Below are 24,638 nucleotides of genomic sequence, written 5' to 3' on the forward strand. Positions count from 1 at the left end.
GTGAAAGCCCACCTGGACTGCTGCATCCAGCTCTGGAGTCCTCAGTACACAAAGGACATCCACTTGTTTTAGCAGGTCCAGAGGAAGACCACGAATATGATCAGAGCTCTGCTCCTGCAAGGAAAGGCTGGGGGGGGGGTCATGGTTGCTCAGCCTGGAGGAGATAAGTCTCTGAGGGAGACCTTCTTGTTGCCTTCCAGCAGCAAAGGGAACCTACAAGAAAGCAGAAGAGGAACTTTTTACAAGCGCATGTCATGCCAGGACAAAGGGGAATGGTTTCAAACAGGCAGAGAGCAAGTTTAGATTAGATTGTTAGGAAGAAATTCTTTGCTGTGAGAGTGGTGAAGCACTGGACCAGGTCGTCCAGAGAAAATTGCAGATGCTTCATCCTTGGAGGTGTTCAGAGGCAGGTTGGATGGAGTTTTGAGCAACCTGGTCTAGTGAAAGGTGCCCCTGCACAGGGAGGGCGGTTGGGACTACATTAAAAAAAAAAAATTAACTCCCAAGCCAAACCAGTCTGTGATTCTCTGGCGCAGGAGGGAGCCTGGCCCCGAGCGCCTCGGGTCACTAAACGAGGCTCGTGGGGCCAGCAGCCGCCCCAGCGAAGGGAGCGCACCCGCGGGCCTCCCGCCCCCACGGCCGCGGCACGGACTACAGTTCCCAGGTGCCCACGGGGCGGGCCGGCGCGGCCGCCGCCGCCGAGCGCCCTGCGCGGGGGCTGCTGGGAGCTGTAGTAGGGGGCGGGGAGAAGATGGCGTCCAAAGTGAGCCTGGTGCTGCGGCCGGTGAAGAGCATCGTGGTCCGGTTCTGCCCCTTCGAGCCCAACGTGGAGAGCACCAGGTGAGGGGGCTGCGGGGCCGGCCCCAGCCCGCTCTGTCCGGGCTGCCTCGCTATAGGAGCCCCGGCGCCCTCCGCGGCCTGCCGGGGGCGCGGCCTGCGCGGGCCCTGCGCCCCTTCTGCCGGCGGGCCCGGAGCTGCGCAGAGCGCTCGGCCCCAGCTCTGCGCTGCGCTCCGCTCAGGGCCGCGCCGTGCGCTGGTAGCAGCTCCGGTCCCGATGAGTGATTGCTGGAGACATTTAAGGGATTGTGCTTCTCCAGCCGTGCAGGTTCTGCACCAAACAATTCCAAAATGCCGGTTTGCAATCACTGTACAGCCACACCTACTTTTAAAATTAATTTAGTGACACAGCTTAATTTAGAATATTTTTTAGCTGCCAGAATAGCAGCTTAAAGTAACTGTCACGCATTTCAGAAATCTACAGGAGACCAAAGATGTCATATAAATAAATGCTGTCTCAAACCCAAACAAGAAAACATTGGCAAACAAATGATGTATAAAGAAAAATGAAAATGCCTTTGGTGTTCATGTTTTATTATTGTTACTAATCTAGCTAAGAGAAACACAGAAAGTGTATACACTGAAGTTTTACACAGTTCTTTGGTATGCTTTTTAACATTACACGTTTTACATTTTTGCCTTATATAAGGAATATAACTTAATTCGAATTTTTGGATTTTAAGAGCGATTCTCTCATAAGAAGTACCTGTCTGAACTTAAGTAAAAATCCTATTTTGTTTATACTTTGTTACCCAGCAATATAAAGATGTGCAAATTAATTTTAGAAGTATGTTTACTTTAATTTCTGTCTACAACATACTTAATATATTTTTCATATATTTTCAGAAAATTTCTCCAAAGTATTTACCATAAAAAAGTCCAAGCTACTAATACAAACTGTGAAGTAACTACTGATGTGAGACATGATGGATCTGAACCAGTTGTAGATGTTACATTTGGTAAGGAGCTTGTTTTTAAACAAACAAAAAACCCCGGGTTTGTGTTGTTACAATGTTACTGTTTTCTGTTTTCTATATTTTATATTCTTTTAATTGTGATTTTTTTTTTTTTTTTTTTCTCTGATCCATAACTAGATGTTGAGTCAGCTGGGAGGAAAAAAGAAAGAGGGTGTCACTAACAGCCTGATGTGTAGATAAATGTGTATATGTGTCTCTACTAGTGCTAGATCTAAGGGATCTTAGATCCAGCCACTGATAACATTGGAGCTGAGTGTGCTTCTGTAGGCATGTGCTTATAGGACTCTGCAGTCAGGAACAATTCCAGGAAAGTAAATGTAGCTCTGTTTTTATATAATAATCAGTTTATTTTCCATGATTCTTTTATGTTACCTGTGGTGGAGGCATCTCACTTTTGAGAACAGAAGGTTGAACACCTTTGGTTGCTTATGCAACTGAGTAAGTAATTTGAAGGAACTGCTCAGATGGGTGAGGCTATACATGTGCAGATGGACCTGCAGAGTGAGGTCAACTATGTACAACAAATTTCTTGGTTCCCTTTGAGGGTATAGGGAGCAGGCAGGGAATTGGTGGTGGAAATTTCATCAGTTCTGGAAGCGTCCCAGTTTCCAGGCTATGAACAGATGGCTCTAATCTGCTTTTGTCCTTTTCTCTGGCTGCATCTTCTTTCCTGCTGTGCTGTAATGGACCAATATGTCATGTAGCCCATTAAAGTTTTCATTAATATTGATTTCTGCTACCCTCTTATCTTTAAACTTCCATATTTTTAGTGAATTGGTGGAAATGTCAAAAGTGTTGCTTAGGAAAGTCTACCTATTTCAATGTTAATATTGCTTGTCTCTCTCTCCCCCATGTATCTCTTTCTCATCCTTGTGATGTGTTAAGAAAAAAGCAGTAAAGCTCTATGTTTTTTCACAGTGTAAATCCAAACCAGTTTATCTCATTAATGCCAAGACACCTCTAAACTCTTCATATTCCAAAAGCTGATTTTTCCCAAGTGAAGTGTTTGTAGCCCTTGTAGTTGGCAAAAATAAGGCTGGAATGTGGATGCCAGGCATGGTATTTCACTATATGGGTTTGGCTATCGGTTTTGTATTTGCAAATCTTGCAAAGTAATTAATTTGGGTAATATTCACCTTCTACTGCTACCTGCCTGTTTTAAAACAAATTCTTTCAGAATTCTGGAAATTCTAGTGCTTCCTATTTTTTGCATTATAACTACAGGATTGTGTGAACCAATTTGTTGTTTTGGCTGAAGAAGCATGTTAAATGGACCACAGACAACAGGCTACTAAGATGCTTAGCCATGTGTGGAAATTGTGCCTTCCAATGCCTTCTTTGCCTTTTGTGAGATGACTTTGGGGGCAGAGTATGAGCTGTTCTTATTAAAATGTGTTCTTACTATAGGCATACCTAGATAAATGCTCCAGATTTTTCAACAATGCTTGTGTGCAGTTTGATATGTTTGTTTGGCAGTGTTGCATAGTCAGGTTCCTTGATAGCTGGAACACTTTCTAATCAGACAAGGTGAACTGTGGTTGGATTTATATGTACAAAACAACTGCACACCAGAGTAGTTGTCAATTTGTAACTTCTCAAGGTTTTCTTCATTCATAGCTGATGGAGATCGACTGATAATGAAGGGAGCCCACCTGACAACAGGGGAAATGTTAACAGCACTGGCATCCAGATGTAATGCAAAAGACCTTAAAGAAGAACAGAAAAGCAAGAAGAAGAATCCCTGAAGAATGGAAAAACTACTGTGTTTGCATTGACATGTGTTAGAAACAGCAGGCTGCACAGAAGGCTTTTTCCTATGCAACAAAATCTGAGAGATGGCCAAAAGACTTTAAATGTTCACTGCCTTCCCTTGAAAGAGAACATACTAGATCAACAGATCTTCTAACATTAGGGGTTGAGAGTGGCATAAGATGCATGAATGCATCTTTCCAAGCAGCTGCATGTTGGACTAATATCACTTGTATTTGCATTTCAATGTGAATAATGCACATTAGCTATTAAATTAATACTACAACGAAGCCAGATCTCTTTGGACATTATTTCCTACAAAATTTCTATAAGTGTATGCACAGAACATATTTAGAGTGGCTATTATTATTCTTGGAAAGCTATTAAATTTATCAAAAATTTGAAGAAAACCTTAAAAAGTATTGACTTAGCTGAGGGACAGCAGGCTGCAAATGTAGAGTGGGTTTTGTACTACTATGTTTATAATACATCTGTTGCTAAGTCCCTACCATTTTCTTCCTCTTTTTTTGAAGGAAGTGGGTAATTTGCTAAATGTAAATTTAGCTGAGCTATTAAAGTAACAAGGTTATGGGACTGTCAACACACAGCAGAGTTACTCATCCTGAATAAAAGTAACTAAGATTAGCTCAAGTTAGTTTTTTTGATAATTGGAGAAAAGGGCTCTCTTTGAAGTTCAGTTTTGTAGTGGTTTTGTCACTCTTGGGATATTTCATTAACTATTTTGTTGTTTATAGTCCCATGTTCAACCCTATCATTTATTAAAGTAACTGCTTAGGTGTCTCATCTGTATTGCAAAGCTCTGTTTCAAAGGGTCAATCTCCTCTGGCTGTGCAGGTGGAGGTGTCAGCTCCACGTGTTTCATGTGCATCAGTTTTGTTCATAACAAAAATGTAGTTCCAATTTTGAGCATTGCAGGTGTGGTACTCTTGAGAGGCTTTACCTCTACCTTTTTATAATCAGATGCCTGATTTCTCTAAAACTAATACATGTATTTTCAAAGTTGGCAGCAGATTTAGGACACAAATCTGAAACTAGTTTTACTTTACTTTTTGCCAAGATTATTAAATGGACTCTGTCCATTCTGAAAACAAGATGGTTCTGTCAAGTTAAGTCTTTACAAGTTCTTCATTAGAATGTTGAAGTCAAGGTGATGTCTTATGTTGGAGAAGGAGAGCTGTGCTAAAGACATTGGGTGTTTTCCATGTGTTTGCAACAAACAGAAGAGTGTGAGATAAGACAATTCATTGAAATTTGGATGTGTGAACAATAGATGTGAATAAATTTGTCTGGGATAAATACCTTCCCTGCACTGGAACTGTTTTTTTTTTTAGGCCACCAGCGCTTCAGAGTGATCTTGGAGCTAAGCTGCTAAACCTGCTACTGAGCTCTGTTACAGCAGAGGGGTTATGAGAACACCTGAAACAGAGAGGATTTTAAATGCTGTCAAGCTAGGGGAGTACCATAGAAGAGGACTAAATTGCAATAAGAATGTTCAAAGGACAGGTTGTTTTATTTTGTTTTGTTTTTCCCACAGTTTAGAATAACATCATATACCACGACTTTATCTGAGAAAGCTTTGCAGGAAAAGAGAATTGTTCAAGGGGAAGACCTACACACAGTTATTGTTCCCATGGTTAATCATGTATTCATATGCTCAAAAGCCCTCTTATTGTAACATTTCAATGATTTTTGAGGGCTTTTTTTCTTTCTTTGACAGTCTGTACATCAGTGTACAAAACTTGTGTTTTAATTTGAAGTCCCTATATCCATCTTAAAAAATTAGCCATCTATAAGTGCTTAAAGAGTTAAACAGGAGTTCAGCAGTTAAGTAATTAATTATTAATAATAATTAAGTTTTTATAGTATTTATTTTGGCCCAAGATTGGGGCTTGTATTTATGAATAGAAAAGGGAAAAAATGAAGCTCCTAGCTAGTTTTTCAACACCAAAATTAATCCCTTCTGTTGTCAAAGAAAGGTGGTTTTTTACTTTACTAGCATGGATAGGCATCCTGCTCTGTAAAAACACACACTTTTGCTAAGTGCTTTCATTTTAATCCACACATGCCCAACCTTCCTGTTTAGGTTAGGCCAACGACCTGCAGTGTTGCCATTGAGAGCTCAGCCGCAATTCAAGGAATGAGGTGTAGGCTGGTGCTGCTTTTGCTGTGGTGCTGGGAGCTGCAGTTTGCAGTGATAAAGCTCTGATATGTTTTGTGCGTGAAAAAGAAGTAATGACTGAGTTTTTAATATGCAATGTGTAAAGCAAAACCTACAGGACAGAAAAATCAAGCTAAAAATGTGCATCTTCAAGACTACAAGATACTGGAATGATATAAACAAGCAAGATGAGCAAGAAGGCACTTCTCTGATGATTATTATGCTAATATGTAGAAAATTTCTCTCCCTGTATTGTTGAGATAAAGGTACGAATTTATTTTTCAAGTACATTAAAGATAATCTGTAATGACTTTCTTTCCTGAGCATTTAGATAGCTTTGCTGCAAGCTGCTCGTGCACTCCCAGCTCCTGCTGCTGATTGCCTGAAACAAAGCTCTGACAGCTTCCTGACATGCACAGGCCAGCACTGGGGATGTACAGGGTATTAAGGTCACTCATGCACAACAAAGCGTGTCTGGGTGAGCACTGACTTTGCATGTTGTCATTTTTTAGCCCACTAATCTTGATTATTGTATCCCACCAAAAATGTGGGTGCTTGCCCAACTATAAAAAGGAACTGGAGCAGACCCTAAAAAACTAGGGTTGCCTAAATGCAAATACCATGGCCATGTAGGATGTCTGATAGCAGGTGATGACATTAAAATGGCTAAATCTCTAATGCCTGGAGATTTAGCAATTATTAGAATCATCTTAGATCTTTTCATTTTACAAATGCCTATTTACTCAGACATTCTTATCAGCACATAAGGAAAATAGTCTTCAAATGTATGAATATAATACAATATTCAGATAACACAACCTGAGGTATTCCCTTTTTAAATATCTGCAGCACTGTTTTTGGAAAAACGCAATGGTATTTTTATTAAACATTTCAACTAGGAGGAGCAGTGTTAGAGAACATTGCAAGTTCTTCACCTCTGCTTGTTTGAATTTTAAATTATCAAGGAGTTTATGTGGTATAAGGAAGCCAGAAAAAACCCTCAAAAGCTGAATATCCTGGGACTGTGTTTAACAGTTCTCAAGATACTTGGTTTCAAGTGTATCTCCTACGCATGTATGCACTCCTTGCAGTTTTAAGCATTGCTGGCTCGCTGCCCATGTCACCAGCTACATCTGCAACCAGCTTCCTTGGATGCAGGCCCTGCCTTTCCACTGAGTGCTTTGGAGTCATGTTGAGACCAACATATTGCCTATCAGTGATGCCTCTTCCAGATGCACTTCTCTGCCTTCTCCATCTCCTGGCCTAATAGTCTTTTTCCTTACTGGTGTTGTTTGATCTCATCCAGGCCTCCTTTTCCCCCTTGGAAGGCCTGAGTCACTCTTCTGAGCCCTTTTTATTGTTTGCCACGAGCATGCAGTAGCCTCAAGCAGCCAAGGTACTCTGCTGCTGGTGGACCACTCCATGTACTCTGCTTCCTGCTCAGCCTTACTCTGTAAGGTGGTAACTGTTGGGATGGAGCAGCATGAACAGCTAGAGGTGGTATTTAGCTTCTAATTAACTTAACAAAAAATGATCTTTACATTGAGCTGGTCTTCTCAGGATTTTACAAAACTAAGGATGTGCCCAGGGACAGATATTAGGGGTATGAAGGCAAAGGAGCTGCTGATCCTGTTTTTATCGTGACTCCTGAAGTTCCAAAGTGGTACTTGAAAGCAGAGGTAAGGCAAGTCTAGAGATTCTGTTTGACTTAAAGCAGTCTCCTACCTACTGGCAGTGCTAATAGGAGAGGTTAATATCACATCAAAGGAGATCTTTTTGTTGTGCTTCACTGGAAGAGGTGAGTTTGACTTGTTTCCATATGAATTAATATTTCTTTTAAACCAAAATAGCTGGAAAAGTGGACCAGCAGACATGTTTGTGAAGGGAATGCTTGGTAAATAGGAGCAAATCTGGGAAAAAAATCCTTAGTGGACAGATTTTCACAATTCAGACAGACAATCCATGCAGGAAGTTCAGAGGACAGGTAGGAGGCAAAGCAGCAGGTTCCTTTCTTACTCAGCCACTACTCCTCTGTTTCTTTTGAATCTTCCACACTTTTTCAAAAGGGAGTCAAAGACCAACCTTACTGCAAAAATAATACAGTTGGCATGCAAAGCCAGCAAGTTTGTCCTCTCTAACATAATTCTTGCATGGATGTACAGAATTGTCTTTTCACTATTGGGGAATCTGAGTGGTTCAAGTCACTTGCATGAATAAAAGAAACAATATTTTTATGGAGTTTTAAAAGTATCTTTATACATGGAGATTTATAGAAATTGACTTCAAAATCTACTGCTCAAATGAATTTCAGAGTATTTACTGGGAATGAGAAATTTAAGAATCAGCTGATTACTTCTTTCTTTCAAATAGCTAGAAGGGTATCAAGTTAAACTGCACATAAAATAAAAGGTGGCAGAATCAGCACCAAAAGATTTTGGCAGAAGCATAGGAACAAATCAGAGATCTGCAGTGTAATTTCCTACTTCCTTACAGATTTCTCTGAACTGGTTGTTAGATACATAGTATCAAACCTTAAGATAGAATCAGGGTTGTAAACCCAAATACCATGAGACTTTTCAAGTCTAGAAGAGCAAGCTGGAAAATACCTGCTTGTCCTGCATGGTAGCTTGAGATGCCAGAGGCAAGAATTTTCTTAGAAGACTTTTGAACACAAGTCATTGAGTCAAGCCTCTTTGCAAACTTAGCATGTTGGCAATGGGAATGTGTTAATAGTAAAAACTAGCTTTAGCTTCCAAAGGGTTTTCCTCCAATGTTCTTCTACAGTCCATGAAAAATGAGGACTTGAAAGGTGAGTCATAACTGGAAGCTAATACACTGAGCAGCAGCCCAGAGAGCCTCTCTCTTACCACTGTGTGCAGGTGTGAGAAGGCTTGTGCTGTTTGGTGAAAAGGAGCCCCCATCAATTGTGCCTCAGGCATTTTACACACTTTTCACCCCAGGATGAAGTCCTTTGGGAGCCCTGGCCAGGTAGATGGCCTACACCTGTTCCTAGCACCTACTACATGATTTTGGCCAACAGGAAGAGGAGCAATTGCAGCCTCTCTCCAGCTTTCCTGGGAAAGGTGTTGGTATTCAAATCACAATGAGAAGACTCTTCCTCTGTAAAGTGTGAATGTCAGACTCTGCCTTTCAAATTTCTGTACCATGATGCTCTCCTTTGTGACATCCTGAGAATGAGAAGTATGGTTATTACTACAGATGAAACCTTGTTTTTTCCTGAGGTTCCCTTCACAGTGCTTGATCAATATCCTCAGAAATGGAACTCTACTTATGATATGCAATCAAGGAAAAAAGATAAAGCTTTAATTTATATACCCTTTTAAAATCCAGTGGGAACATCTGTACTTTATTGATTCCAAATTTCATAATCTAATTATTTATCATTGGTAGAAATATTTGTTTTATCATTACCTATTCCAAATTATTTTAACATTGCTCGTCCTTTCCCTTATGTCCTTATGGTTCCAGACTGCATAGAAAGGACAAAGTGAAGTTTTATTTGTCTTTATTTACAGCAACATCATTTGGGATTTTTTTTTTTTTTTTTTGGTACATCTGATGTTTCTAAAAGCCATGCCAGAGCATTTGCTTTCTGAAAGTCTCTTTTGTGAGCAGGTATTCTCTGCTAATGAGCTTTTGTTTTATGTGGATCAAAGGCTTTTTCAGTGCTAAAACTACATCTATGGAAGATTTTTAGCCACCCTAATAGCTTTTTTTAGCATTGTAATGACTATGCTGATTATAAAATTCTGAAGATAAATAAAATTATTTTTATTCTTATATGTAGATGTTTGCTGTTCAGGGTAGATACTGCTGCTAAATAAAAAGGACTTTTCAAAGCTTCCAAAGTTAGGTACAAGCTCACATATCTGCAGTCTCTGTGACCTGGGCTGGATGTGACATCTAATCATTTTTTCTCTGGAAGGAGGAAAATGAGTCCTGGAGTCTTCATCCAAGTCACTGCAGGCTTCTGGATCTTTCTCTCTCAGCACTGAGGCACTACAGTCAGTGAGCTGTGACACCATTGCCACAGTAAACTTTGCCCTAGAAGCATTTCCCTTTAACCTTGCTTTGAGCGTGCTGCTGACAACGTGCAGGAGCTGGGCTGAGGCTGCAGCGTGCTAATTGCATTATAGTAATGCTCTGTGGCGTGAGCAGCACCAGGGCACGGCACACGTGAGCCTGTCCTCCCCGACAGCTGGCTAGCCAGGGCGGATGCAGCAGTCTCCAGATCCACAGCAAGGATTCTTTGGACCCATGGAGAGCAATATGGCTTTGTTTTGACTCAAAACCAAATGTACTGCACAAAGTTCATTGATAAAATGAAGCTATGCCCGGCTCTTCTGGTTCAGAAGCAAGGAAATGCTGATACACCAGGAGATTTTGTGCATATTGACATACAGAGGAAAAGTTGCAGGTTCATGCATTGTTGCTTCATTATCCCTGGTATAGTATTGCCCAAGCCAACGTCTCTTGAGTGGCAAAGCTTCCTCGGGCCAGCTAAGCAACTGTAGCACATGTTTCATCATGCCTGCCCACTGATGACATGGCTGGGAAGGGAAAACCACACTTGTACAACAAGGAAACAGAAACAAAACTGTGCTACCTATGCAATTTTGCCCATCCATGCCTTGGGGGTGAGTAGCTATTATTCATAGACTGCTTTAACTTTTTTCTACAGCTAGGGATAGGCCAAAGAGTAAAATTTTGGCAGTGATATCCAGTTTTCCTGAAATCTTTTTTAAGGCTTTCTCAAAAGGTTATCTTATCTAAAAGACTACCACTTAGAAAAGATGGTCTATATACACAATATGTCTGTATGCTAGAAGGAAAGCAAGATCTTCCCTTACACAGTAGAGCTCTATCAGATTGAGTTCCCTCCAATTCAAATGTATGGGCAGTTTAATGAGTAAAGGTCTAGGAAAAAGTTACACCTCCTATGGAACCTGATTACTGATATGTTGCAGAATGAGTAAAGGTCTAGGAAAAAGTTACACCTCCTATGGAACCTGATTACTGATATGTTGCAGACGAGGAGGTGGTGCTCTGCCCTGCCCAAGCAGTAGGTATTGTGACTCCAAAACACAAAATATGGCTTAGCTTGCATGCAGGAGGTGAATCTACAGCTATGTGAAGAGAAACCTCAAACCCTGCTGGCCACAGCTCCCACATCAGATGAAGCATCACTACTCACTGAAGGAGTAGAATGAAGGTCTCTGTGCACATTGCCTTGCACTTGGTAATGAAGAACTGTAATACCCTCCCCTCCTACAAGGTGCAAGGGTTTGACTGCCTCAGGAAAGCATTCACCCTGGTTAGGCTCAAGCTGCCAAGGTGGTGGTTGCTCCTAAATGTGGCTACGTGCCTGCCGTGCAGCTCATTTCCTCAGAAAAATGTACACTTCTCATTGTAAATTTGATTCTCCTTTTCTTGAACAATATATAGTTTATTGTGGAAACGAGCAAAACTTCAGAGAATTTATTCTGTCTGTACTGAAACAATAATATGTGGCATAGGGATTCAAGGCAGCCCATAGGTAGCATGTATTTGCTGCTTCTCTTTTCATATATCTAAAGAGGAGACTACACAAACCCAAAAGGTCTGATTATGATGTCAGCCTCAAAACAGGCAGGAATTGAGATTTACAGGGATGAATTCCTGTGGCTCGAGCACCTCTGAATATCTGAACATTTTAGTTCGCCTCCCAAAGTAGGAGCCAGATATGGCAAATGTACACTGTTGAGATAAGAAACAATGTATATTTTCTAGCTCAGGTCACTTGTACCTTACACAGAAGGATATATCTCTGGCACCTCTAGTTACTTTCTTCGCTACATGGACAGTTTCAGCACTATTCTGTTTCAAAGAAGTTTTGAGATGTGGCATTGATGATATCAGAGCCAGTAATCCGTATCACTGGATTGACTAATTTGCAAAACATTAGAACTTTGTAAGAGTTGAGATTTTTTTTCACTGAATACTAACAATCTTTATTTCAGAAAAGAGAGATAAGAGTCTCTTCTTGTGTTTTATATGAATTTACATGCCTAGACCTGAAAAATTTGTGAGGAAAATAAATCAGACCAAATGACTTGTGGGAGGATTCAAAACTGTAGCAATGTTGAACACAGGTGGGTAACTGGATCTTCAGGTACTTCAGATCCAGGAATACTGTCTCACCACTAGATGGAAATAGTGGATTTTACATCTTCTGCTGCATTATCAGCACTTATTCCTGACTACCATTTGCATATCGTAAGCCATCTGCAGGCAGCACTGCAGAAATGTGGATCCAAAATTATTTGCTGGTGTACGTGGAGTAAAGCCAAGATTTCTATTTCTAGAAATTGTCCCTGCTTTACAAGACTGAAGACATCCTAATTCCTGAAGGATGATTCTGTTTGATCCCTAATCTAATGGCTTTTCATTTATCCTTTCTGTAAGCAACCAGAGAACTACAGCATGGATGGCATGTTGATTTAACTATCATGAATTAGCCAGTAAACATCACTCTAATTTGACATTTACTCTGAAATCTTTTACACAAGACATACACAAAATTAAATTAAAAAAAAAAAGTGGAAGAATGTTGAAAGTCTTGTGTTTCGATATACCTACTTAATAACACAAAAGAGAAACAATGTGACTTACTGTCTTATGAGTAGACGCTATAATGTTGTTTGCATATTAAAAGCAAGCATATAGTCAGAGAAGCAGAAAGTAATTAAAGACAACTCTGTAGGGAAGGATAGTTAGAGGAATTTAAAAAAAATCAATTCAAACATTATTTGTTTATTTTGTTTATGACAAATCTGACTTTCTACAAAGTCTTGAAACTTCTAGCTGCTGTGGGAAATTGTATCACAGCAAAGCATAAAGGAAAAAGGTCTCCTTGCTCCAAATCATTTGGCTTTATGGCACTTCCTCATATTATGAAATGCTGGAACCAGCACAGAACCTGTCTTGCTGTCTTCCCTGGTTTTGATGGTTTTGATACCTTCATCTCAAACTCCTCCAGGAAAGTAATAGCTGAGAAGTGTAGTAACTGTTATTCCATAAAAAAGCCCTTGAGATACCAGATGTATCTTCACATTTCTCTTTTTCCAGACAGGAGAAAGTAGCTGTGGTTTTCATCCAGTGTGACACAAGGCCAAAAAAGGCAGAGATTGGCATAACCCTAATGTAAACAAATCTTGGGGGTACATAGAAATCAGAATTTTTTTGGTTTTTTGTTTTTTGTGTCTTAAAAACAGCAGCTTCCTCACAGAATATGACAGTAAATCACTCACCTGACAAAATCTGACAAAAGATTGGTTAAAACCTCACAGGGCCTGTTGAGACAGTATATTTTATGATGCTATTTCTTCTTCTAAGAAGTAGCAATTGTATTTCAAGATGGACTAAAACCAAGATATCTCCATTTTTCCAGTGCTAAGGTGTGAGGTTGAATTCAGGCTTTGATTTTTCCTGTACTGCAAGCACCCACATTAATTCTGTATTTTGATTGATTTTGTTTGCTAAACTGACCACTGTGTGTACATAAAAGGTCTGTTCCCAGGTCATAGTAACTGTGGATTGCTGTAGTTCAATAATACGTGATGTACCAGTGGGAGTTGGGGAACTGTTGGGAAGGCTGGCAATCAAACCCAATAAACTGCTTTGGGATGCTGATGCCTTATTGCTCTCTGTGCCATATGATGATTGTTTGAATTAGCCTTAAAAAAACCATGACATGTAATAAACAGTATAATTTAGCATTTAGAGTCCAGCTAGGAGTGCATGGGTACCGGCACTCAGCACACTGGATTCTTTGAGCACGCAGGATGGGGTTTGTGTTTGAAGGAGTGTTGAGGCCACAACATCCCTCGGCAGGACAGCTCTGGCAGTGTCCCACCGCTCCTGGGTGTTCCCATGCTGGGGTGCAAAGAGCGGTTGCTCTTTGATTATGTGAGTATGTGAGTGTGAGCGTGCGTGTGTCTGTGTCTGTGTGTGCATGAGTGTGAGTGTGCGAGTGTGTATGTGTGCATGTGTCTGTCTGCGTGTGTGTGTGTGCCTGTATCTGCCTCTGTGTGTGTGTGTCTGCCTCTGTGTCCGTGTGTGTGTGCGTGTCTGTGTGTGTGTGCATGTGTCTGCCTCTGTGTGAGTGTGTCAGTCCGGGTGTCTGTGTGTGTGTGCGTGTCTGTGTGTGTGTGCATGTGTCTGCCTCTGTGTGAGTGTCAGTCCGGGTGTCTGTGTGTGTGTCTGCCTCTGTGTCCGTGTGTGTGTGCGTGTCTGTGTGCGTGCATGTGTCTGCCTCTGTGTGAGTGTCAGTCCGGGTGTCTGTGTGTGTGTCTGCCTCTGTGTATGAGTGTGTCAGTCCGGGTGTCTGTGTGTGCGTGCATGTGTCTGCCTCTGTGTGAGTGTCAGTCCGGGTGTCTGTGTGCGCGGGCGGAGCGCGGGCAGTGCCGCGGCGTGCCCGCTCTTGCCGCCGCCGCGGGCGGGACTCTCCGGGCGGGGGCTCGGCGGGGAAGGGGCCGGGGCGCGGCGGGAGCCCCATTGGCTCTTCCCGGCAGCACATGTTGCCGGCCCGGCTATAAAGGCGGCCGCGGCTGCGCTGCAGCTCGTCCTTCTGCCTTCACGTTTCTACAGGGACGCCATCAGCTCCAGTGCCGCCGCCATGGCCATCGACGCGTTTTTGGGTAAATGGTGCCTCATCTCCAGCGAAGGCTTCGAGGAGTACATGAAGGAGCTGGGTAAGAAGCCGGCGGCTCCCCGCCCCCGAGAGGGAGGGATGGATGTCGGGATGCCGCCCCGGGGATGTGCTGTCGCTGCCGGCCGGCGAGGCTCTGTCCAAGGTCCGCGGAGAGCGCATTCCCGGCGCCGGGCCCGAGGGTGGGATGCAGCCCGGCCGAGAGCCGCGGATGGGCGGCGGCTGCGGGGGTGATGCCGGGATTCTTCGGGATGCAGCGCCGGGGGTTCCGCGCCCTCTCGGCCCCGGGAGCGGAGCGCTGGCCGGCAGCAGAGCTTTCCTGGCGGGAGAGCTGCCGCCGCTGGCCCCGCGTCCCAAAGATGTCAGCGACCCTTTTTGCACCGTAATTGCTGCGAGGCAGGTGCCGGCAGCAGCAGGCGCCTTCCCGCCGCGCACGCTCGCCCTCCGCGGCAGCCGGGGTTAGCGGGCGGTGCCGGCAGCCCGGCTGCGATCGGCCGGCTCGCCGCTCCCTCCCGGGTGAAGCCGGCCGGGGCTGCGGGGGCTCGGCGCTGCCCTGGCCCCAGGGGCGCGGCGGCCGCACGGCAGCGCCGTGCCGGGGCCGGGCTGGGTCACGGACCTGCTGAGCCGGGGCTGCCGCCCCGTGGAGTCACCTTGGGTGTCTCCTCCCGAGAAAGCCAAACTGGATCAGCTGCCTCTGGGTAACCGGCTATACTGCCGGAGGCTGTTTGCCTGCTTTCGTCTGTGGGTAGTCACACCTTTATCTCAGGGGGATGGTCCTGGCTTGTTATCCCTGCGCCCAGGTTGCCCTACATTTTATAACACGACGTTACTGGATGAAGAACATGCCTAACAGACCAGGAGCCTCATCTGCAAGCTCTGATTTACTACTTTCCTATGAGCATCCTGGCTGACAGGTGATAGATACCTGGCAGTGTCTATATGGCCCAGGAGCTATTATTTTCTGCAATTTATCCACAGATTAAAACTGTGATATTTTCTCAAGAGGTAGAAGATGTAACCTTATCCTTAGAGGGAGGACAGGAAGGAATTTAAATCTTGCATTCTTCATGTAAAATACGAAAGGCATCACTGCATTTATGCTCTGCAGACAGTGGTGGCTGTAATTACGTTTTTTGAGGCCTGTGGTAGGTATGATATGAGAAAGCCTTTTGGACTGAATTCTTTGGAAGACTTTGGAGGAAATTCAAGAATTTTAAGCTCAGCTTCGTTGAGCCATTAGGATGCCTTGGTACCTTGATGTCCAATGGCCATACCTAGGTGTGTGCCAAGTTGCAACTTCAAAGCACAAATTAGGTGCTGCAATTGCTGAGCACCTCCCATGTGTAGGTAGCACCAGACTGTTGTTTGGTTTTAGATTGAAATTGTAAATCAGTCACTTTTCCATTTTCTATTTACAGTTCAGGCAATTAAATTTATACCAAGCACATTTTAGGAGCCAGTCATTTACTGGATTTCATTCTTGCTGGCTACTTGTGAAACTCTCTGCCTTTGATCCTATTGATGCACCATAAACGAGACCATACAGATTCTGCTCATTCTGTGAAAAAGAACATTTGAGGACAAAGAAGTTGGAATTTCACTTCTTACCATATGGAAGACATGAAGCTCATCTCTGTTTAGTTGGATGCTAAGCCGTAGCTGATCAAAGAACTCCCTGATTACTCTGGTCTGGACTACAGCAACAGAATGTGTGTGGAGGTTACTGTGGCAGTATTTTCCAGTTCTGATCAGAAAAACTGGACTGAGGATAACTGTTTTTTCTCTGTGATCTCAAGCTTAAGGCTCAATCCTGGAATTTCATTTGAGTCTGGAGAAGCAGTGTCTGGAAAGTACTTTATTTGCCTCTCAAGGACTCAACCCTTACCTCCACATACCAGGGGAATGCTGTGCTGATACTTGACAACATTTTTTAACTACTCCAGTTGCAGAACCCAGGCACTCACTGACTTGGTGATACTTTCTGTCCCATTTGGTTGTATCAATTCATGGTTCAGATATGCACTTACTAGTTTGATGGATGAACGTTTGTTGCTTGCTGCCCTCTTATTTGTATTTTCATCCTTCAGATTAAAAAGATTCAAGCTAATCCCTCAAACAGTGCATGCAGGGGCTGAAGCAGGGTGAATCTGTAGGGTTTTGAGGGCTGCTGTTTCCAGATCATGAGTTTTCAGCCTTTTGCAAATTGCTTATTTCTCTGTTTCTCTGTTTTTTGCATATGTGTGGAAGCACTATTTTTTATGATAATGATTTTCTAGTTCACAACTCCATACTTTGTAAACAGGATGTAAAATATGAAATTTATTTTAAAATGGCATGTTTGCAATGGTGTACAAATTAATGGAAGGGTATTTATTGAGTAAGTTTGAATAAAGTGGATTCATCTGCCAATAAAAATAATTTGTAGAATTTTTAAAGTGTTCAGAATTTGAAGAAATATTTTTATTTTAGTTTAAGCTGTTGTATTTGTTTTCCTTTTTGCTATTTATTTCTGTTTGAAAAAAAAAAAATCAGTGCTGGGATATCTAGAAATACTCTACAGGGCAAAATAAATTTCCTCTCTGAGGAAACAAAAGAGTAACTCTGCAAATAAGCTTTTTTCCTTCCTCTTCTGTGGAAAATTTAAAACATCCTTCTTCTTTGTGGCTCTTGAGCTTTGATTCTCAAGTGTACTTAAGTGCCTAATTAAATAGGAATTAGGTATTTGAATTCTTGTGTGGCCCTAAGCCTCAGGGTTTAACTGACTTGGTGACACTCTGTGCCTCTTGCCTTGCAGGTGTGGGTATGGCTATGAGAAAAATGGGAAGCATGGCCAAACCAGACGTGTACATTATTAAGGATGGGGACACAATCACCATCAAAACAGAAAGCACCTTCAAAACTTCACAGTTCAGCTTCAAGCTTGGTGAGAAATTTGAGGAAAATACATTAGATGGCAGGAAAACTCAGGTCAGTATACTAGACTTTCTGTTTAAAAAAGGCAATTCTTTGGGAATTTTACAGAGGGAGGTGATATTTTAACATCAGCTTTGACATCCACACTAACACTGCTTTATTCAATGAGCAGTTGTCTCTGTAAGTCTCATTGAAATATTTTTTTAACATGGATTAAGCAAATTCCAAAGAGGGAGAGTGCTGAAATCAATAGAATCAATAGTCTTGTGTATTTTGCTGTTTTCATTCTGTAGCAGAAGCATTTTTTTAGTAAAACTAACAGACCTCTAAATCCCTGTTAAAGCCAAATGCCACTTCATTTGAAGCCCGTGGAAAAAAATGCCATTGATGTTTAATCAGAGGGCAATTCAGCCCTAGGGTTAACCTTTTCTGCTGTGTCTCATATTTGCATAACAAGAGAGCCTCGTTCAGTGTGGGGTGGGATCAGACTGCAAGGTAATCATGTGAATTACAGGCACTAAACTCCAGTTTTAGAAGGCAAAGAGTTTCTGCTTGCACCTAGAAGGGAGAATATTTATCCTAAAAGAGGTAAAACGTAAAGGATTTCCTCCTCATTTCCTCCTATGAGTCCTCTCTGTTTATCACCCCCCTCCCTCCAGCCACACACTTTCAGTTCATATATTACTGCAAAATCAGATAAATGCAACACAAAAACCCAAAGCCTGTGTAACAAAGAGATGAACAGAGAGCACCTTCTGCTCCTGTTAAATGAAATTGTAGGTGCTGTCAAAGGTTTGTCTGATGCAGAAATGTGTCAGAGCAGTGAGTGAATGAGTAGTGAGTTAGTTACTGTAAGAAGTAGATTGATAAAATGTTTAAGATAATTTCTGGCATTGTCGTTGTCAATGATAAAATTATTATTGAGTGAGCTGGGGTGGGAATCTTTCATTTGGAATAAGGTATTGAAAAGCCTCTGTGCTGCCCAAATGTCATGGGGAAAGTATTGATGGTCAGGTTCTTCTTTCAGACCCTTGTCAGCTTAAAAGATGATGGGTCATTGATTCAAGAGCAGGAATGGGATGGCAAGAAGACCACAATAACAAGGAAGCTAGTGGATGGACAGTTGGTGGTGGTGAGTTCAGTCCCGCTTTCTGATCCCCAAGTGCTGCTGGTTGGTAGCCTGAAATGTAACTCCTAACACGTCATTTTTCCTTGTTGGTCTGCACTGAGATGTAAATTAATAAATCCACCTCTTTATCTTCCAGGAGTGTGACATGAATGGTGTCAAGTGTGTTAGAGTCTACCAGAAGGCATGAGGACATCTTCAGGTTCAGTAGGAACTTGCTGCAAAAACTCAGTTCAGTGGACAGAGCTCCTTTTCACTCCGTATTTTCCTTTTCCCTGTTTTCTAGTATTTCAATGGACTGAGTAGCTGAGTGCAATTCTTTTTAAAGGCCGTGATGTAACTATTATGTAACTATTCTGAACTTAGGCTATTAAATAAAATTGTTGAATATATGAAGTGGAAACATTGTTACTAGTGGAATTTTAAGTGAGGTTTCAAAAAAACCCATTTTGGTTTTAGGCTCTTCTACAATCTGCCTTCAGCACAAAACAAGCCAGTATATCACAAACATCCCTACTTTCAAAGATAAAGAAAGCACTGAAAGTTTTGACTGTGGAGTTGTTTCAATTTCAAATTTTACTAACTTCCATTTACTAAGTAAATAGGATTGTGTGGGTATAAATACGAGAAGCTAAATTGGTGTTTTAAGTAGAGGAACGGATTTTCAGGGTTAGTTTGGGGCTTTTTGTGTTTCAAACCCACAGTTTGCTTAATTTCAATATACAATACCCACAGTTTTCTTAAACTCAAGATATATCAATAAGCCAATGAACATGCTAAATCCAAGCAAGTACATACACTTTCTTGAAAGTAAGCCTTATTTTAAGAAGACTTTTCCTAGCAAAACTCTTATTCCATATCTAGTAACATTCTCACAATTTTTAACCAAAATCTGCTGAAATACTGCCTAAAACCTGAAGTCTCATTTTATTTATTTTTGTTTGAAACACCTAGCAGTGGAATTTATATGCTTTGAAGTGCCATAATAAATAATCAGAAACATCAGTGTCTTGAGTATTGCTTATACTCTGGTTGGGAAACAGAGCCTATAATGCTATTCTGCCAAAGAGATGTCAGATGAGACAAAAAATTAAAAAGGTTTAGATGAATTTCTGTGATACCAGACAAGCATGACTTAAAAGTGAAACCATTTGGTGACAGGAAGGCTTCCACAAATTCAGGAGCCTTGGGGATCATGGAATTGCACACGTCCTGTTTGCTGCATCCGTCATTGCAGAATCAATTTTACCTCTGAGATTTTAGCTGCTCAGTGCATGTATCAAATTACTGAGCTTACTCACATAGAAAAATCTCTTTTTTGTGTTCATTCTGCTAACCATGAAAAGTGACTTTTTCCATAATTTTGGACCATTTATCTTTTTCATAGTTTTATGACTACTTATGATGTCATCCTCTTTACTTCTGTCATCTAAAAGCATTTCTCCTTGGAGAATATTTCTTGTAATTTCTTTCTGTGGCTCCTTTTTGGGTTGTCATTTTTCACATTATTTTCTAGCAGTATTTTTCCTCATTTTAATCTGAACCCTAAAGATAGAGGATGCAGTCTAACACAGACATTAGAAATAGAAGGAATCTACCCATAGAGGTAATACGGAAAACAAACTGATCTGATAAGGGACCTACAAAGTTTCAGATCAGAAATACACTAAACAGCATCAGGCACAATATGAAAATCCTGCCTCCCTTCCTAAAGAGACAGTGTTGCTGCTTTCAACTGGGCATTAAGCATTCCATGAGGTCACTGGTCTATCACTTAGCCCTGCTTTGTTTACTCCTGATCCTGGATAGTGTTAATTGTTTATCTTTCATTTGAATGGAAAAACAATCCAATGTCTTTTATAGGACGTCCGTTTTGATTACAATGAGATCACTTCTTGTAAAACAAAAGGCAGAAGAGTGTCTTTTTGTAGTGATTTCCTTTGGAAACAAGACATATAAAGTCTGTGTATCTGTGCTCTCCAAATTCAGCCACATGTGAAGTAGAGGCTAGAGGTCCCAAAGATAGCTATTCTTCCACAAATATCATGAAAATAGGTGGCCTGATGAAGGAGATGGACCGTTAAAGTACCTTGATGATGGAAAGACTGCAAATGGAAGTGTCCATTTGACATTAAATGGAAATAAAACATTACAAGGGCACATTACAAGGGACAGACAAGAAATTATCTTAAGCACAGAAGCTGACCAACGATAAGACGCAAATCAAGAGGAAACTGGAATTCTTTAGAGCTAATTCTCCAGAACTACTTTGTCTCACATATTTATTTGCTTTATTTTGATGTTAGCTCCAGCCTCAGTTGCCAGTAACTTCAGTGTAAGTGTACTGTGACCCAGAACTACCATATATACAACCTGTTTGTGTTAGATTAGACCATACACTAAAAATGATGATTGTTCTACAGTACTGCAAGCCAAGATTTATAATGCTGAAGACATGAAAATATATTTAGTTTCCAGTTTCCTCCTATTATTTATTATACTAGAAAAAAGCTTCACCCTTCATGAGTTTAACATGCACAATATTCCCATCAGTGCAAAATAACCAATTGTCCTGACATTTGAATAACTGCAGTTCACTGTATCATATATGAAGGCAGAAAATAAGATTTCTGAGTAGAACTGAAAATTAAGAAGTTGTAGAAGTTGTGCATTATCCTGCCAGGACTGCTTTATAATGCTAAAGAAATAAATGGGGAGACAAGTTTTGCTGTGACATTTTAGTGCATGTTTTTTTGAATACTTTGGAGGGATGAAAGAATCACGGTTAGCAAATGAAGCTGCAAGTAGAATTTGCTCAAAGAGAAGCAGTTTCCATTTCCAAAACGCATTCATTGAAAGTCACGAGCAGTGTCCAATTTATATCTTTGAATCTCACTGTCTTCTCAAATTGAGGCAGTTCTGCTGTTTACAAGGAAGAGGCTGCTGTTGATGTTCATTAGTTTTTTGGTGAGTAGGTGGGTAGATGGAGTTTTTTTGGAAGTGAAGTGGGATAAAGGAGTAGAAAATGAAGTTGTTTAGTAATTTAAATCTGATATTCCAGTACATTAGGGAAGTCTTTGCTTGAGCTTTCCAGGAACACTAAAATGTGTTGGCATTGAAGTAGCACTGTTCTTTGTGGAGTCTGTACTGGCTCTGTATAATGCTCAGACTATTAAGGATTTTCCTGTTATGGTTTGTTGTTATGATTGATTTCAAAATTGTTATCCTACTTTGCCTGCAATCTCTGCAATTAACACTGGCTTTTCCTCTTCCTCTCCCCTTCCTACCTCACAGATGCCCTCCTGATCAAAGAATTTTAAAAAACAAAGTCAATGGTTGGAAACATCTCAATCTTCTGAGAATATGGTTCAACTGATAGCTGTCAGCTGTCCAGAAAAAAAAAAAGAATGCTTATTTCTTCAGGTCTGAAGATCAAGTGTAGGAAGACAGTTTTGCTCTGACATTGGCCACTTGGGCTATATTAACCGAGACTCAAACATCTGAAAAACAAATTAATCATTGAATAGGCAGGTTTTTTTTTTTTTTTCCAGTTAAGATTTAAAAATTTAGTATTTTATAAACTGCCTTATCTACTTCTACATAATATTATGTCCTATGAATTTTTTTGCTTCATCAAGCAGTCAATTCAAAATAACCCTTATTAAAATCAGATGTTGAAAATAAGTGTAAATATTTCTCAGGGTCTCAGAAGCCCCATTTCAGGTCAGCCTGGGGTGTTAGTGTGTGCCTGAGCTGGTTATCAGAGGATCAGTCTCTAGCTCAGATATCTTCAGATTTTACACGAAAATTCATGCTTAAAACTAATTTCTGTGAAGGAACTGCCATATTGTTTATATTCTACATAAAATGGTTTAGCAAAAATGAAAGCAGTAATGCAAACCAGTTCCACTCAGACCTTTGTTGGTGATTCCTTCCCTGCCTATGTGCTGACACAATGAATGGATTAGAAACCTTTGCACTATGTTGATTATTTGTTATCCTAGGGGAAAAAAAAGCCAGTGTGAGAGTGGGTGGGAGCAAGTTAACATATATTAATTATTCTTTGATGCCTAATTTCAGTCCCATTGTTCAGCCCTGAGAGGATTTAGCATTATTTTCTTAGGTTTTGGAGAAAATCCAGCATCTGGGTAAACACATTTTTGTCCCATGGTTCTTTTAGCTTTGGCTTTTCAGCCCTTGTCCATCAAATTAAGTTTTTGTTGACACTTCCCAGAATGGTTTTACTTCATACTATTATTTCAGAGGAAAAGGAAACACTATGAGAGACCCCACTCCCAAGAGTGAATTTGGTTTCCTTTCCAGCAAAAATGTTTTTAAAATCAATTCCTTCTACCAGGTGGTCTTAATTATATTCTGAAGATATCTACATGTGAAGTTCATTATAGTTTCAGAAGAAATATAAAGTTTCTGCCACACGTGCAACCTAGAACCAGTTTCAGGTAATGTCCTACAAAAATCTGCTGAATCCCAAATAGTATTGTTGACATTTTAAAATAAATAACACATTTGTCATTAATCACAGATGTGCACTCTGAAATGAAACACCAGAGACAAATATCCCAGTCTGAAGACCATGCATACCACTTATCTAGGACTGGACTTTTTGTTCCCCCAGGCAGAGCATCTTGTTCCCTTGGGAGTTCTTGCTCAAAATCCTTGAGTCTACCTTCAGAAAAGGTGTTAGCTAAAGGCGAGCTCATTGAGCAGGGCAAGCGTCCAACAGAAAACTGAGGGACTGAGTGCAATTTTAAAGCTGGGATGGCAGTGAGTTGCTGCTGCATACCCCAGGGGCATTCGTGTTCTGTGGCTTGAATGTCAGTGGTATGGTCTTCTGGGCCCTGTGATAAAGTCCTGTATGGTGATCAGCAAATTCAGAAGCATACAGAGTAGGATAGCCTGCATGGCTTGACCTCAAGGGAAACTTTAAACTGAGATCAGAGAGTCCATGACAGGGAGTTTCTGGAAACGCCTACAGTACAAAGGCTCCTTGGGTACATGGTAAGTTGAGCTGAAGTCAACTCAGACTGACTCTTCACTCTAGAAATTATGGCCAGGCCTTTTTATGGCAATTTAATTCTGTAAGCAGCAGTAGAGTATACCAGTAGGAATTATTCCTGTTTTATTGTCTAGTGTAATTAATACTGTCTCTTAAACTGTGTAAAGCAGTGTCTGATACTGGGATTTGCTCTGAGTGCTTTCTATTGTCTCATCTCATTCTCCTAAACTGCCTTGCTTCATCCAGAGTGCATATAAATAAAATTCAGAAAATTAGATGTTTCTATTCTTTGACATTTATATTTTTCTGTTGGTGAGATGCAGAATGAAAATTCAAGGTGCATTCCTCTGCTGAGGGTATTGTTTGAATAATTGTATTCTTACTGCCCACTGCATGGAATATGGTCCTGCTGTAAAGGGCCAGCTTAACTGTGGGCTGCTTTTCTGAAACTGTGACTGAGCAAAGGAAGCCAGTTGAATAGAACAGACATCACAGATGCCTCAGTGTCTTAATATCCTCACTTCTCTTTCCCCTTGTTGGTAGCACAACACAGCTCGTGCTTATCTGAGCCTAAGCATTATCCTTCTGTATGCTCACTTTTTTCATAAAGATTATTCTTGTTTTCCTATTTAAAAAAAAAAATTAACAGGTCACTCAGACTCGATTCTGAACATCCAGCTGTTGCGGTAAAATGGAACCGGTTTTAAGAAATAACAGAATTAATATGTGTATCTTGTCCAGTCTCTCCCTTTAAATTTTTTAAGCTTGTTTTTTCCACTCTGTTTTTCAGCATTAAGCGAATGACAAAAACTAAGTGCACAACTTTCCACTCCAACTACATGCAGCGTTATTCGTGGCAGCCATCTTGAAAGTCTGATTTTAAAGCAGTAAATATCTAAGCAATATTAGCCAGAGATTTAATTGTTTCGACATGCTCTTTGTTCTTATGCTTGTGCTGAAGTGGTCTCAAGAAGAATTTTCTGCAGTATTTAATCAGTATAGTCCTGACCTAAGAAAGTAGATAGACATGTGTCTGCCCAAAAAGCCAATCTCTGCTGAATTTATTTTTTTAAATAATGAAAGTGTCACTAATTCCTGAATGTAATTTGTGATAATCAAATGAATTAAAC

General features: G+C 41.0%; 2 protein-coding genes across 2 annotated transcripts; both read left to right on the forward strand.

The window, feature by feature from the left end:
• The first annotated feature begins 727 nt into the window (after window positions 1-727).
• Window positions 728-3,853, forward strand: MRPL53 (mitochondrial ribosomal protein L53). The gene is made up of 3 exons (XM_021550565.4): window positions 728-840; window positions 1,684-1,796; window positions 3,432-3,853. Exons 1-3 carry the CDS (start codon window positions 752-754, stop codon window positions 3,557-3,559), a joined length of 330 nt encoding a protein of 109 aa, XP_021406240.1. The 5' UTR covers window positions 728-751; the 3' UTR covers window positions 3,560-3,853.
• A 10,512-nt stretch (window positions 3,854-14,365) lies between these two features.
• LOC110481782 (fatty acid-binding protein 5) lies at window positions 14,366-19,496 on the forward strand. Its single transcript, XM_021550543.4, has 4 exons — window positions 14,366-14,495; window positions 17,247-17,419; window positions 18,393-18,497; window positions 18,631-19,496. The coding sequence occupies exons 1-4, from the start codon at window positions 14,420-14,422 to the stop codon at window positions 18,679-18,681; spliced, it is 405 nt and encodes a 134-aa protein (XP_021406218.1). The 5' UTR covers window positions 14,366-14,419; the 3' UTR covers window positions 18,682-19,496.
• Window positions 19,497-24,638: the final 5,142 nt, after the last annotated feature.

This window comes from Lonchura striata, chromosome 2 (genome assembly GCF_050655825.1).
Source record: "Lonchura striata isolate lonStrDom1 chromosome 2, ASM5065582v1, whole genome shotgun sequence".
NCBI lineage: Eukaryota > Metazoa > Chordata > Aves > Passeriformes > Estrildidae > Lonchura > Lonchura striata.

What these genes read in the sequence shown, in the direction of transcription:
- MRPL53 (XM_021550565.4), top strand. Translation starts at nt 752, where the DNA reads ATGGCGTCCAAAGTGAGCCTGGTGCTGCGGCCGGTGAAGAGCATCGTG. An exon ending in CCCAACGTGGAGAGCACCAG is followed by an intron (nt 841 to 1,683) that starts GTGAGGGGGCTG and finishes ATATATTTTCAG; the next exon opens with AAAATTTCTCCAAAGTATTT. An exon ending in AGTTGTAGATGTTACATTTG is followed by an intron (nt 1,797 to 3,431) that starts GTAAGGAGCTTG and finishes CTTCATTCATAG; the next exon opens with CTGATGGAGATCGACTGATA.
- LOC110481782 (XM_021550543.4), top strand. Translation starts at nt 14,420, where the DNA reads ATGGCCATCGACGCGTTTTTGGGTAAATGGTGCCTCATCTCCAGCGAA. An exon ending in TAGATGGCAGGAAAACTCAG is followed by an intron (nt 17,420 to 18,392) that starts GTCAGTATACTA and finishes TTCTTCTTTCAG; the next exon opens with ACCCTTGTCAGCTTAAAAGA. An exon ending in TGGATGGACAGTTGGTGGTG is followed by an intron (nt 18,498 to 18,630) that starts GTGAGTTCAGTC and finishes TTTATCTTCCAG; the next exon opens with GAGTGTGACATGAATGGTGT.